This window comes from Oryzias melastigma, linkage group LG19 (genome assembly GCF_002922805.2).
Source record: "Oryzias melastigma strain HK-1 linkage group LG19, ASM292280v2, whole genome shotgun sequence".
NCBI lineage: Eukaryota > Metazoa > Chordata > Actinopteri > Beloniformes > Adrianichthyidae > Oryzias > Oryzias melastigma.
The window spans coordinates 19,620,312-19,634,737 of NC_050530.1; the positions used below are offsets into that span (position 1 = coordinate 19,620,312).

The window sequence follows — 14,426 nt, forward strand, 5'->3', positions numbered from 1 at the left end:
GAGGGAGGGGGAGAGAGAGAGGGATGGCAAAAGAAAAAAACTGCTATACCCTTCAAAGAACTGAAGACATGTGACAGTGAAGCAACTTAAACCTGTGAGTTCTGGTCAAACTAGTCACCGTCCGCTGATTCATTAGCTAAAATGAGGCTATGTCAGAAAAAGACTCGATTTTGTTAGGAGTCAGTTTCTACTTTAGCTAGACGACTGAGTGAAGCACATTCATTCAATAAAGAGCAGCAGGTCTTGCAAAGACAGGAAACCAAGTACTACATAAAAAAGGTAATTTTCAAAATAGAACAACTGTTGTTATGGTGAGTTCATAGCTTCCTCACTACAAGTCTGAAGCTAAATTGATCTGTTTAATGTAATGCGATTTGCTCGGGAAAGTTTTTTCTTTTGAGAAATCCTGTCCTCACTCTGAGTGATGACGTCACACGCTGTAGCAACTGTCAAAATCGTCCCAAAAGTCCAAATTGCCTGATTTCAAACAGCTGTAGTTCAAAAACTATAAGACATATCCACAAGAAGAGCAATAGCTGAAATTCCCCATCCCTCCACTACAGTTTAAAGTTTGAATGGTGTCTGTAGCTCAAAAATTGTAGGAGGAGATACATTTCAAAAACAGTGAAGTTGAAGAACTGTCCTCATTGACTTTAATGTTATTTTAAATTTGAACAATTTCAAAAATTTCAAAAACTTCTAAAATTTGCAGAATTGTTTAAAGACAGCAGAAAAGTCCACAAATAGCCAAACAAGTACATGTTTGAATTTTCAGAATAGCATAAAGTATGCAGAAGTTATAACTGCAGAAAGTTTAGAGTTGCTGTAGAGCCTTCTCAATGCATTTCAATGGGAAAAGTTGCAGCAATTTTGTTGAATTGCTGAAAAACAACAGGTTGCAGAAGATATTTCAGAAGAGAGCAATAATGTGCTCAATAAGCTGAACATTTTGATACTTGAATGACAAAAATCGGGGGAAGTATGCAGGAGATATGGATCGCCGAAAAACGTACGGAAGAAAACAGAAGAACAATAGTTTGATTGCATACTGCAATCAAACAAATTATGGTAAATGGTAAATGGCATATACTTGTATAGCGCTTTCTACCCTCCTTCGAGGGCCCAAAGCGCTTCACAGTCACAGACCCATTCACCCATTCACACACACATTCACACACTGGTGGTGGCTCCGCTGCCGAACACTGGCGCCAACCTCCCACCAGAGGCAATTCGGGGTTCAGTGTCTTGCCCAAGGACACTTCGACACATGGGCGGGCAAGGCGGGAGTCAAACCCGCTCACTTCCGATCAGGAGTCAACCGCTCTACCACTGCACCACGGCCGCCCCATTATAATTGACAATTTCTTCAATGTATGCTTCATATGCTAAAATATGTTGATTTTTACATAGAAGGCTGCTAGAAGTTAGAAGCTGGGGGAAAGTATGGCACACTGGGGTTCTCTCTTCTATTTTCATCTACTTCTCTATTTTTCATTATTTATTTCTCAATTAGTTCTGCCTCTGTTGGTGCAGTGTGATTCATATGTTGTTCCTTCTTTCCCACTCCCCTCCAGGAAGAGCGGGAGAGACTTCAGTTTCCATGAGGGACGTTGGTGCTCCTGTTCCTGGCAGTGGACCTCGTCACTGGCTCGTTTCGCGTCTCGGAGTGGGAGAGATTCCAGGTGGCTCGTCTGTTCTTGGCAGTGGACCTCGCCTCTGGCACGTCTGTGCCCCGGCCCATCTGGATGAAGCCCATCTGCTACACTATTTAAACATGTAGTTGTAAGAGTTAGATAAGCTAATTCTTCTTTAACAGTCCTGGTACATCGCCTGTCCGTCCTGGGACAGAATCTCTCCCTCATTTGGGCATCCCTGAGGTTTACTCTTTTTTTCCTGACTCGGGTTTTTAAGGAGTTTTTTATGACCGGGAGGGAGGGCCTAAGGTCAGAGATAACAACCTTTATTTATTCAGTTTAGTTTAGCAATTAGCTGTTGTTTATATTTTATGACCGACTTTCTGCTTCTGTAAAATTACCGGCATGAAGCTCAAGGTGGCAATTGTTTTTGTGATACTGGTCTAAATAAAATTAAAAAATCTAATTGTTTTTTTGACATGTTACTAAAAAGGTTGGGAGTTAGGGTAGTCACAGTACATGTTTGTTTTGGTGCTGTTTTTTATGTGCCGGAAAAAACAGGTGGTTTTGTAAATATGCTAAGACGGCTAATGTGTAGCAATAGCTCTGTTTGTGTTACACAAATGCGCAAAACTTGATCAAAATTCAAGAAATCTTGACAAAACACAATTTCCCAATGACACTGTTCTATCTCTATACTGTTATATTCTCTCTCTATTCTATTCTATCACGACATTAGCGCTCATCATCATCTATCAAAGGAGACGCCGGAGTCTTTTTCAGGCTGTGGAGCGGCAAGCTTTGTGGAGCTGTTACGGATGAAGAGATTTCAGGAGATTGTTGTTGGTGATTTTACAGTGGAGCTGTGGATCCAACAATTCCACATGCTCAACCTTTGATGAGCTGTGTGATTTTGTGGGTCTTCTTGTAGCACCTGCTGTGCAGTGTCTAAAGCGATGTACAACTACAGATGGTATCTGGTTGTTGGTCACGTGACTCATTTAATTTGAAAAAAGTGTTTTCGCAGTTATTGCCACTTTGTGAAATATGTCAATCTTGATACACTTGAAAAACCACTTCCTCCAAGTACAAAATATATTTTTGATGAATGCGATTTTTGTTTTTTTCCTTTGAAATTAACGTGTTTCCATTAAGCAAATTTATTTTCCAAATCTAAGTTGAGCAGTTTCATAGTCAATGTAAACACAGCTAGTGTCAGACATGAATTTTTTTTAACATGTAACAAGGTTGGTAGTTAGCATAGTCACTGTAACATCGGTTTTAGCATTACCAGTGTGTTTTTATGTGTTGCAGACAAAGTTACAGGTAATGGATCATGCTTGGCTAACGTGTAGTGTGTCACAAAACAAGTTCTACCTGCAGCTCTGGAGCCACATGTGGCTCGTTTGTCTCTCCATGAAGGCTCCTTGGAAGAACATAAAATAAGTCACGGAGACTGTCTGAGTTAACAGCTCCCTACTGTCTAACCAAAACTACCTAAAGAAAACAAATAAACAAAGCCTACAAACTAAGACTACCAAGATCCATCCCCAAACTAAAATAACAAAACCCAGCAGAGTAAGACTGCTGAGGACAAAGAGGGAAAAAGAACAAAAAAACAAGAAAAATAGCAATTTGTTATGTAATTTAGATTAGTTACATTTATAAATTGATGTCTGAGGTTCACATAGATGATAAACTATGTAGGTTTTTACATCCTGTTGACCTGAAGACGTCTTGTTTGTTCAACTATACCTCCAGAATGAACAGATTTTATATGGAAAGATAAACTGGTAAAAAGTTTGATCTTTTATGAGTTAAAAGCACATATTATCTTAAAGAATATTTTTTTGCTTTTGTTTGTGCCAAATATACACATAATTCATATTTATTATTTTAAAAAAGAAGGTCATGAATGCAAATCCAAATTTCTTAAGTAAGACTATACAGCTCCTTCTAGAATTTGATCTGTTAAAGGTGCCGACCCGTTCTAGCGTAACTGTGAACGCAATTGATAAAGTCTGACTGATCGACGGACTTATCTCAGACTCTTTAGTCTTGCTTTATAGTTTGCTGCATTTTATTATATTACTCAAGTTCAAAAATAGAATTTTCCCAATAGTGCTGAAAATATGGTAACTCACTGTAAAAATATGTAACAGCGTTTTCTGTTTTGCAAAGTTAAAATCCGAACTAAAAAGTTTCCAAATCAAACCCATAACAGTGAAACCTACATTAGTGCATATTAGCTTGACATCCCCCCAAACAAAAGTCTTTCTGTCGATTGTCAAGAAGTGAACTGAGATCGTGACTTTCAAGATTTTAGCTCCAAAACCACGACCTAAAGGTTTTGAGAAAATATGCTGCAGAGAAAAAGCAGAAAGAAAATTGTTTCTGGAGGAAATTTTGGTTAGAAGAAATTAATCTGACCCCGGCAATTAAAGCCATGTAGAGCCTGGATCGATTTAGAAGGATGGGAATAATGAAGATCTACCACAAAAATGTTCAGCAAACTCAAAAACAACCAAGGCTTTCAAAAAGGACATGTTTTACTGGATGACAAGTTTATAAGGGAGACTTTGCTATTATTCTAACATTCTGTGGTCAGTCCTGAAGGAAAAATCTACCAGTCAATAGTACAGATTTAAAGTCGTTCTGCAAACACAGTGCCCTCACTTTTTGATGAATTTATTACTCCTTCATTACATTTCCTATCAAGAAAAACTAAAACTATAAGAAAGATATTGAAAGCATTGAAATCTAAAGCTAGCCGTGATTCATGTGAGCCTCACTTGGGCTATATCGAGGCCTGTGTGGGGAGAGATCATTATCTGCTCTTGTTTGATGTGTACATGAACAAATAGTCACCAGCTGCCAAGAAATCTATTCATGCATCTTCAGCTGCCTTTTCCAGTGGCCTTTTAGCTGCGCCGGTAGTCCTGTTCTCTGCAGCTAATGGGCAAACAAACCAAACTTCTCGTCGGGAAGTGTCGACACACTTGGCCATCCGAGTTGATTCTCATCCATTTGCTGCTCCGCTGAGCATTCCTGACCGTCCATGTGGGAGTGGCTCATATCAAGAGTCTAAGTTTGTTATGGTGAAAGAACGTGTCATTCGTGACTTCTAATAGTTTTTGAACATTAGAGCTCCATGGAGCAGGGAAATAGGAAACGTTCATCTTTGCATATTTTTTTCATTTGGCTCACAATGTGAATGTGGAACCCATTTTCCAGAGCAAACCCCTTTAGTCAAAGTGGAAATGATGCCCAATAAATATTACTGAATATTCCACAATGCTGATGTGACTACAACAGATAATTAACAGACATTTGTCTCCTTAATGTGTTTTTGCCATTTTCTTTGCAACAGAATAGAGAAAAAAAAAGTCCATTAAGCCAAAAGCTTACTTTTCATTGTCGTAGTAGAGCTTCCCGATGGCCCACGCCACTATAATCGGGAAGGGTATACCTGTGAAGTAAAGAAACATATTAAACACATCAGAGAAATTCATGCAACTGGAAGAAATAAGGGTCTTTTTTCCAGGGACACCACTGGTGGCTGACAGGCTCTGTCAGAAGAAATTGCTGTTTGTGTGCAGCTCTGCACAGATGCAAGCCAAGAGTTGTCAGCATCCAACTGCTTCTATTTGCTGGAATCAAGAGCCTAACTCTGGTTGATGATAATGCGAAGTGATCTGATGATTAACACACTTATAGAGGTTTAATAAAGCAGACAAACAGCAATTACTCACACCAAATTGGCAGTAACAGAAGCATGAAGGCTTTACAAGCCATCATGTCACACGTTTGCGTCTCGGGGATCCTAATCTCTGGAAACTTTTGGCGTCATTAGCAGTTCCTCCGCGTAATTCGGTACCTTAGGAAAATCGCAAAAGAGCCAAACGCTTAATTTAGGAAGGTGTCATTTGTCTTGCTGAGTTAATCTGTTTTCAGAAACTTGCTGACATGCGGGGTCGGTGAAGCCGGAGAATTACGGCTGCGTCAAACACAAGAAATGTGATCTGATTTAATCATTTCTCACAGCAGCTCGGAAATACGCTGCCACCTTCTTCATGCAGATCCCTCACACTACGCCCAGTGGGAGATGTAAGGCAGCTGGCACAATGCTCGTAATTCCAGCAGCACATAGTTTAGCTTGACAGTGTGAAACAGAGGGATTGTGAGCTTTTCACAATGAATTTTGCAGCTGCCACACAAAATCCCGGTGTCTTCGTTTAGCTAACTCCCTGCTATTGTTGGCCGTCTTTCAGGGATTATTTAGAGTCTCAGTGACGGAAGGCATTAAAAAAGTGGCAGTGCATCTTGGGAAATGTCTTAACTTAGGCATCTCTGATATGAAATCAGACAACATTTAGCCAAACTGGCTTTTTAAAACTTTTATTGTTGAAAGATTTGTAGCCTTTATAGACATCAAATGCTAGTTTGTTCAGTGGCATAAAATAATAAAATTGGGAGAAAACATTTAATGTGAAAAATGTTGTGTTGTTAGCTTTAGCGCTACAAGGAGAGTTGTGTCCAAATCCCTACTCATTAGTTCACGTGTCAAAGTCAATATTGCCTCTTTATTCATAATAATGGTCAAAGTTACGGTTTTAAAGTTTTAAAAATTAGCATACAGCTAGCTTTTTGGACTATTTGGGCATTTGTTAAGATTTTTTTAGGATATTTAGGAGTTTAGCTAATATCTCAGCTACCTGCTAGCTGTTTTGCCTAAAAAAGGTATTTTGTTTATATTTTTTGAACAATTCAAGTTTTTATCTTTAGACTAACAAATAATCTTTGTAAAATGTTCATTTTTATTAGGGCTTTGGGAATTTGATGATGTTGTATTTGCCGTAGTGAGAATGTGGGTGGAATTTTCACATAGACTAGTAAAAGAAAATAATTTCAGGCTACAGTCGTTCTGCTCACCTCGAGCCACCAGGCTACTGACAAAAGTTTAATTAGCTTTGATACATTTATCTTGAATTTCATCAGTAGTTTTTTAAAGTGGACTAAAACAATAAGGAGATTTTTTTTCATTTTGTACTAAAGAAGGATCAAGACTCCTTTCATCACTACATAAACTAATCTGTTATGTTGTAGTCCAGGTAGAAAATGTTTAGATTTTCTGTATCAAATTTAGTTTAGGACCTACAAACTTGTTTTAATAACTTTTAGATTTTTAGGACTTGATTAGTCGCCTAAATTAAGAATAAGGTCAGTCAGCTGTGGCCCAGATCGCTTTTGACCACATCTGCAGTTTCCTGACCTGGACTTGCTGTGCTGACTCAGGGCGTGCGGCTGCCCGAACTTAGCCGGGGGGGGGTCATGGAAATGTGGCCATGATCTGCATTTAAATCCAGTAGAATGTACTCTCACAGTAAAAAACATGATTTCGAAATGTAGTTGTGCAAAGTGACTAAAACAAGAGTAATCATTTTGTGCAATAGAACAAACTGGTTTCAGATGCGTCTTTGTAGGAGAGAAAATGAAAACTTGAGCTGCAAGCAGCATTGTGTTACCCCGCCGCCACTCTCACCTTCCACTACATGGAAAACTTAGAAATCTGCAATTTCTAACTTCAACAATTATTACCAAATAGAGTCCCAATGATGCGTAAGGAGGTAGGAAGCAATAGTTCAAAACCCCTGTGAGTTTAAATTTGTAGCTGGTACTAAGGGTGATTTTCTTGAAATATTCAAGATGGCTGCCTCTTTGCAAGGTCATAGGTCAGCAAACTTCAGTTGTGGTTGTAGATTCGTGTGTGTGAAACTTTGTAAAGATAAACGTTTTCTTTTCCCATATTAATTGTTAATTCATTGTTCCCATATTAATTCCCAAATTAGCTGTAGATCCTGTGGCCATCCCATAATAATTTCAAAACTTCCTTTGGATTTCTCCAACATGTGTGTTTTGGTTTTACTAATGGATTTTAAACCATTTTTTTAGCTCCATAAAAGATTTTGGCCCTTTTCATTTATTTGGTGGTTTCCTCAGCTGTGATGTTGTCAAGAGTTTGCAGTTCTGTTAATTTTTGAGTTTGTGAAAATTGTCATTCAAAAATAGAGTAAAAAAAGAACTGAAAATAACCTGGTCCTTGAGTCCAGCTGACTGCTGTGGAATAGAATGATAAAGTGTTTTAAAGGCTGCTCACGTACACCAGCCAATGCAGATGAACATCCACTTGCGGAGCTTGTCGGTGGAGTATGTGAGGACGATGGCGGTGTGGAGATAGCAGCCTTCTCCAAACATCCAGAAGAAGTTGGTTGAGTGGAAATAGTTAAAGGAGGCAGTTACCAGGCGACACCAGATCTGCAAAGGAAAAGAATCTGGTGAAGTTTAATTTGACACAGAAGCTACTTGCATGAAAGAACCATCTTAATCATTATATTTTTTATTTTATCAAATTATATGGGGCTTTTTTACCAAGTAAAGTATGTCATTTATTTGGTTTGTTTGCACATATAGTTTCTGAAAGTCAAATCTCTCTCATGGCAGTGTCAAAACATTCAAATTCGTTGCTTGTTCTCTTCAAAAATGTTTATTCTCGTAAATAAATGCAGACATGACGGCTTCATGTTGAGTCACATGAAAAAAAATTATATATATATATATGTGTGTGTGTGTGTATTTTAGAACACAAGCAATGTGTCAATATTTATTGACTCATTTCAATTTCTAAACGCATTTGAAATAATTTGTTTTCACTTAAAAAAATGTTTTAAAGTTAAGGATTACCAATAATAGTGTCACTAAAAAAGGTTAAATCACTCACTTTAACTTATGTTTCAAGTCCATTTTTGAGCTGGATCTCTATTGAATAGAATTCAAATGAAATGTAATAATTTTAAACCACCAAATGGCTTCCGAGCGCGGCTGTGTCTGCAGCCCACCTCTCCCACGGGGATGGGTCAAATGCAGAGACCACATTTCTAATGAGACTTTACTGTAGTAGAGCAGAACGTTCCGCTAACTTTCTCCTAAGTGAAGGTTCCTCGTACCACGTTGCTTTCGTGCACCTCGGGGCTCATGGTCAACTGAACGATGAACCATGTGGCGTTCCTCAATATGAAGGCGGTGATTAAGTTCCAGTGGATGATGTTCCTCAAACAGCGGATACTCCTGTGGAAGACGACAGGATGAAGTCAGTTATTCTCTCATGTTTTAAGTTTTAAGGCACCAAATAACTGGAACAACCTTCCTCAATCATTATGTTCTATAACACGTGTCAAAGTCAAGGCCCGGGGGCCGGATCCGGCCCTCCAGATCATTTTATTTTATTGTTATTAACGACCCGATGTTATCTTGCATTTCATTTCTAACTTCTATAATTTCGACAAAAATGTATATATTTTTTTAATGTAGAGTAAAATATTGAAAGTTATTTAAGGTTTAAATTGATTTATTCTGTAATAATATTCCTGTCTTTTTATTATTCATATACATGTTAAAAAGTCAAAATTTTAAAGTTTTAAGAATTGTCATTCTGCTAGCTTTTGGGGCTATTTTGGCATTTACAAAGATTTTTTAGGCTTTTTTAGAGTTTAGCTAATATTTCAGCTGTTTTGGCTAATTTAGGCTTTTTCAGTTTTTCAGGGTACTTTGAAGTTTAGGTATTTATACAGCCACATGCTAGCTGTTTTGGCTAACCTATTATTTTTATTTTTTTATTATTTTTTTATTTTTTTTAGTTTTTAAGGGTTATTTTGTATTTTGCTAATATTTTAGCTGGCTATCAGCTTCAGCGTTTTCAGCTATTAGATTCAGCATTTTCAGCTATCAATTTCAGCATCTTCAGCAGCCAAATTCAGCTTACAGCATTCACACTAGGATTATCACAGGTAATGGAAACTACTGCATTTTGTTGTGTTAGCTTTTGTTATGAATTGTTATGAAGAGAAAATGTGTGTATTGTGAATTATTTTGTTTTGTATGAATGTACATGAGTGTTGTGTCGTCTTTTACTGTCAAATTAGTTTTGTTTACTTTTCTTTGCTATTTTCTTTTCTCTGTTATTCTTGTTTGAATCTGTTTACATTCTCCAAAACGAGATGTTTCATCTCAAGAGGCTTTATCCTCCCATTTTTGATTTAAACATCAAATACATTTAATAAATAACTAGAATTGGAGAAGAATCAGGGCTGGATTCAGACTTTTTTTTCATCCCTGGGCAGGAATTCTTCAGCGCTGCAATTGAAAATCCACTTGGTCTCCAAAGGGGGACAGTAAAAATGCTTTGTCGTTAGGTAATGTCGGTGATTTTGAACTTCTTTAAGAATATAAAACTAAAAGAATAGTTTTTTTTACTCTGAAGTACATTCATTTTTACTTTTGTTACTTTTCAATAAAACAGGACACTTTTTATTATTTATTAATATATATTACTGAGATAGCTTTACAGTCTTGCAGTTTCATTTTATTACACTTTAACAAGATCTGATGCTTCTCATGAAATTGACAGCGAGGATGTTGTCATTTCGCTATCTTTTTAACACCACATGACCTTAAAAAAAACACTTCTTCTCTGTCCTTAAATACATAACCCCCCCACCCCCATCCACACTGCGAAAACACAACCAGCTCACCGTAATAACTTCCATTACTAAAAGTTACATAACTAAAGCAACACCGATTAAATTCACACAAAAGAAAACACACCAAAAGAAACACCAACTCCCATGATGCACTGCTCATCTTGAAACTGCAGCGCTTGTAAGGCTCGACGGACTGACTGCCATGTTGTCCTGGAGGAAGCACACTCACTGATCAAAATGAGTTCTGTTTACAGCAGCAAACGCAACACCAGGCAACCGCACTAGGAAAAGGGGCGTGATTGTGCCACTACAGTGATCAAACACAAATTGAAAATGAGTTTTTAGGATTCGGCCCCCCCTCACGTCATGGGCCCTCGAGCAACTGCCCACTTCCATGGAACACGCTTGTCTCTGGGAGCTTGTCAAAAACATACTGAACTCAAACGCTACGACTTCTCTTCAACTGTGAAATTGGTCTAAACTGGCAGAAATTGAAGTCACCATCATTAAACGGGAGCGGCATCATAAAAGCAGAGCGTTGTCCATCTGCCTGTCTGGAGTAAAAGGACGTTTCCAAGCAACTCGGGACTCCAGCAAAGTTTGGGTATTTAAAAAGGACAAACATGAAACACAGTTGTCTGTATTTCCTCGAACTGCACCAAACAGCAACAAACACCTCAACCTCAGTGTTCCCTGAACTCACCTGTGAGTTTGTCATTCACATCTGATGTTTAAAAGAACATAGGAATGAAGCTGCTTTTGTACGGAGCCCCTAAAGGGACATTGAAGTGAAAAAAAACAAGGAAAAAAAATGGTTACAAACTGGTGCTCATCAGATAAGATAACCGGAAAGAAAAAAAAATACTTCAATCTTTCGAAAACACCCCCCGTTTTTTCAGTTACTATCTGGTCCCCACTAGTTAGTACCTAGGAAAAAAACTTTGCTTTCTTCGTACAGAAACAAAATTTAAAAAATCAATTTTTTGAAAAAAAAAAATTTTCACTTCAATATTTAGAAAAAACAAACTTTTTTCCAGTTACTTTCTGGTGTGCAGTAGTTAGAAACCAGATTTTTTTTCACTTTAATTTTTGATAAAAAAAAAAAAAAAAATCCAGTTGCTATCTAGTGTACGGAGCTCCTAAAGGTACATCAGAAAATAAAATTAAGTAGAAAAAAACAAAAACAATTTAACAAATTTAACCTGGAAAAAAAAGTTTAACTTTGCTTTCACTTTTAAAGGATAAAAACATTTTTTTACCTAATTTTTTTTTACTCTCTTTAGGGACTTCGTACTATTGAAAAGATTAGCAATGTTTTTATTAGTAATTTAACGTAAAGGTTTGGTTTAAAAGAAACTCAACTAGAACTATGGCACATTAGTGTGACTCCTTTGGAAATTTTTCTTGAAACTTTGTGTAAAGTTCAGATGAGCTTCTTCTGGTTTTTCCAGATTTCTTTGTTTTGACCTTGTCTTTGCTTTATTTGCAGATTTATCCTTTTTATTTTGTCTCCACATGTTTGATCTTTTGTTATAAAATTCTGTTTGACGTCAATTTTTGCAGCAAAAATTGGGTATAATGTACTATTCAGAATTTAATTGTCTGTACAAACTCAAGTTCATTGTGGAATTATTGTATAATATAATCAAAAATACAGTGTCTGTAAAAAAAATGGAAACTGGTCTCACTATAAAGATCAAGAATTGCCACAACATCGATTAATTAATGGAGCTCACACAGGCATTGAACTAAAAAGGGTTAAATCAATTATCAGGCACAGTGGGGGCAGTGTGATGATTTGGGTCAATTTAAAATATGCTAAACATTGCAGTTCTTTTGAATGGATAAAGATCAGGTCCGTGTAACTGCATCTTTCTGAACTAAAATTGGGGCAAAAATAAAAAAAAATAATTGTTTGACAGAACAATAATCCGAAAAAACAGGAAAATGCTGTAACTCTCCCGTTTTGTCCACATGAAGACCTTTTTCATGCTTTTGTTTGTGTCATGCCCTTGAAATTCAATTGTTTATTTAATAATGTAAATAATGTTGTGTGATGCAACAAACTCTACTGAAGTGCCTTTAAGCAGGCGGGTAAAAATAGAAAGACACAAGTGAGCGAACGGCCTCAGTGGTTGTCACCAGCTGAAGGCCTCATCAGTGAAGCTGATGGAGGCTGCTGCTTCTGCCAAGCATGAATGACATGATTTATATTTTAGACCGCATGCATTTTTAATAGGTGTCACTTGCTTCGGCTCAGAGGTGAGGGAGCAATTGGAGACACAAAAATGACACGGAAAAACAGGAATATGGGATGCAAAATTCCTCTCGTGGCTTTAAAACAAACACAAAGATTTATGTTGCTTTTTTTATTTGAAAGGGGCAAATTAGCAATGTCAACAAGCGGCTGACTGATTTCTCCCAACGATGTCAGACTGGTCGCGAGGCCGCCTCGTGCATCAGACAGTTGTGCCAGCAGCGGCGGGCGGGGGGTCAGTCTTCAAACAGTCGTATTAATTACGCCATGTGAACTCACTTTCCATGGCGGGCTGCCAGAGGGGTCACATTGCCTGATGGGTATCATTACGAGAAAAGCTGAGCATACAAGTCACTGTTAATACATTTCCCCTGTTCATTTATTTAGCCTTTTCTTTTGCTGAATCATTGCAAGGCGAGTTGGATCAGCAGAAATCTGTTTTGGTAGCAGATATGACGTGAACCGAACAGAACTCCATCCTGACCGCTTTGCTTCAGGGGATTTAGCCGCAGTGCCAAAAAAAAAAAAAAAAAAAAAAAAGCCAGTCCAGGGAAGATCACAATGACACTTTGGGGGATTTGGATAATTAATGAAGTTACTGCTGCTGTCTCCCAGGAGAAAAGCACGCGCAGCTTCTCATTAATGTGGAGGCGATATCGATCCTGCTGCTGTTTGGCTTGAGCATCGGGATTGGGACGGCAGGCGGCGGACAGCCTGCTGAGGATCTGGGTGGTCTGGATGGACTAGTTTTCAAGTGAGCCGTGGTTTCGCATAGTAAGCATTAAACTGAGCGATCATCCATCAGCGAGAGTCTCTGGTGAGGAGGTGCCTTGGTGGGGAGATTCATTATTTGTTGTTTATAGTAAGGAAACGGTGTCACAGATATATTGGTACATTAAAGGAGAAAATCAGACTCACTGGTTAAAGTTACAGGGATGGGATTAAACGCTGCCTTTTTAGAAAGGCTATAAAATATGTAAGAGACGAAAGATTTTATTCTGGGTTGGTTTTTGTCTGAGTGAGGATGGATACAGACTCGGGTGGTTTCAGTTTGCCATTCATTTTTAATATGCCTTTTTATGTCTGTCAATATACCAAAAATGACTATCTTTAGATGACCTAACGCAAGGCTTAAAATATCTTTGACGGTCAGAATGCTACAAGGTCAGACTTGCTGAGATGTAAGATGCTTAAAGTGGCACTTATCTTTTGATCCGTCTTAAAAGCATTCCCAGTAGTCTTTTAAATGTTATTATATTATTTTTTATCCAATATAAAAACAATGGTGTTGTTTTTTTTTTTTTTAAACATAGTTTCTGCAGAGTGACAGAAGTTTATTAGTATGGTGTTAAATTTAAAACTCTAAATCAAACTCCACGCGTGCAATGAACTAACTCCACACGCGCGCAGTGAATGTAATCCACATGTGCAATGAACATACTCCACGCGCACAATGAACGTACTCCACGCGCACAATGAACATACTCCACGCGCACAATGAACATACTCCACGCGCACAATGAACATACTCCACGCGAACAATGAACATACTCCATGCGAACAATGAACATCCTCCGCGCGCACAATGAACGTATTCCACGCGCACAATGAACGTACTCCACGCGAACAATGAACGTATTCCACGCGCACAATGAACGTACTCCACACGAACAATGAACGTATTCCACGCGCACAATGAACATACTCCACGCGAACAATGAACGTATTCCACGCGCACAATGAACGTACTCCACGCCCACAATGAACATACACCACGCGCACAATGAACGTACTCCATGCGAATAATGAACGTACTCCACGCCCACAATGAACGTACTCCACGCCCACAATGAACGTACTCCATGCGAACAATGAACATCCTCCGCGCGCACAATGAACGTATTCCACGCGCAGGTAACGCTTTATATTAAGGTGTGCTTGTTAAGTATTAATAAGATATTAATAAGCATTAGTAAGATGCTTATAATTTGCTTATAT

At 38.1% G+C, this 14,426-nt stretch overlaps 1 protein-coding gene across 1 annotated transcript in view; it reads right to left on the minus strand.

Annotated features, from left to right (window-relative positions):
• The window catches only part of crhr1 (corticotropin releasing hormone receptor 1), a 150,160-nt gene that overhangs the window by 25,208 nt on the left and 110,526 nt on the right, over positions 1 to 14,426 (minus strand). Inside the window, exons 7-9 of the mRNA XM_024285068.2 lie at positions 8,639 to 8,759; positions 7,796 to 7,949; positions 5,043 to 5,103 (exon numbers count right to left, since the gene is read on the minus strand). Of these exons, the coding sequence (XP_024140836.1) occupies positions 5,043 to 5,103; positions 7,796 to 7,949; positions 8,639 to 8,759 (336 nt within the window). The remainder of the gene's footprint in view (positions 1 to 5,042; positions 5,104 to 7,795; positions 7,950 to 8,638; positions 8,760 to 14,426) is intronic.